Consider the following 1166-nt stretch of genomic DNA (forward strand, 5'->3'; position numbering starts at 1 on the left):
CTTTTTAATGTTAGGGTCTAATTCTATTTGTTTTTAAAATTGCCTAACTTATTTCAAGTTCGGTAAACTACTTTATTGTTTGTACCACTACTTTGTAATGAATTTCATTTTTTTGGGTCAACATGTAATGAATTGTTTTTTATTTTGCAAATCCATACTAAATGAACGATACTAACTCGAAACTATATGCTTCTTTAGATCATTGAATTTGAAAAATAATAATCTTTTCAAAATATTCTGGCATAAGTAAATCGATTGAAACTGTTTAATCTATATTATATATGATGTCTTTTTAAGTTAGAGATTCCCACAAGTTTGTGATGAGATTCATGGGTCGATCTTATAACGCCAAACAATGTGATCCACGCCGACATTTCAATTAGTAAAATTCTTAATTGTCTATATACAAAAGGGTACTTATTCGACCTTTTTTTTTTGATGAAATTGCAGAGAGGAGAAGAAGAAATGGCAAGGGATCAACTACAAGTGTTAAATGCACTTGACGTGGCCAAGACGCAATGGTACCATTTCACGGCTATCATAATCGCCGGAATGGGATTCTTTACCGACGCTTACGATCTCTTCTGCATCTCCCTGGTCACGAAGCTCCTCGGTCGTATTTACTACCACGTGGAAGGCGCACAAAAACCTGGTACTCTGCCTCCCAACGTAGCAGCCGCCGTCAATGGCGTTGCCTTCTGCGGGACCCTCGCCGGTCAGCTCTTTTTCGGGTGGCTCGGTGACAAGCTCGGGAGAAAGAAAGTTTATGGTATGACGTTAATGGTCATGGTCCTTTGTTCAGTAGCCTCTGGTCTCTCTTTCGGACACGAGCCAAAAACTGTAATGGCCACGCTCTGCTTTTTTCGGTTTTGGCTTGGATTTGGCATCGGCGGGGACTACCCTTTATCTGCAACGATCATGTCTGAATACGCGAACAAGAAGACTCGCGGGGCGTTTGTCTCAGCGGTCTTCGCTATGCAAGGGTTCGGGATCATGGCTGGTGGAATTTTCGCTATTATAATTTCCTCTGCTTTTGAAGCTAAGTTCCCAGCCCCTGCCTATGAGGATGATCCCTTGGGATCCACGATTCCTCAAGCCGATTTGGTATGGCGTATAATCCTGATGGTTGGTGCTATCCCAGCAGCAATGACGTATTACTCGAGATC

At 41.8% G+C, this 1166-nt stretch overlaps 1 protein-coding gene across 1 annotated transcript in view; it reads left to right on the forward strand.

Annotated features, from left to right (window-relative positions):
- The window catches only part of LOC104784270 (inorganic phosphate transporter 1-4-like), a 3787-nt gene continuing 3086 nt past the window's right edge, over positions 466-1166 (forward strand). The window contains exon 1 of the mRNA XM_010509320.1: positions 466-1104. Coding sequence (XP_010507622.1) covers positions 466-1104 — 639 coding nt within the window. The remainder of the gene's footprint in view (positions 1105-1166) is intronic.

Source organism: Camelina sativa, chromosome 4 (genome assembly GCF_000633955.1).
Source record: "Camelina sativa cultivar DH55 chromosome 4, Cs, whole genome shotgun sequence".
Taxonomy (NCBI): Eukaryota; Viridiplantae; Streptophyta; class Magnoliopsida; order Brassicales; family Brassicaceae; genus Camelina; species Camelina sativa.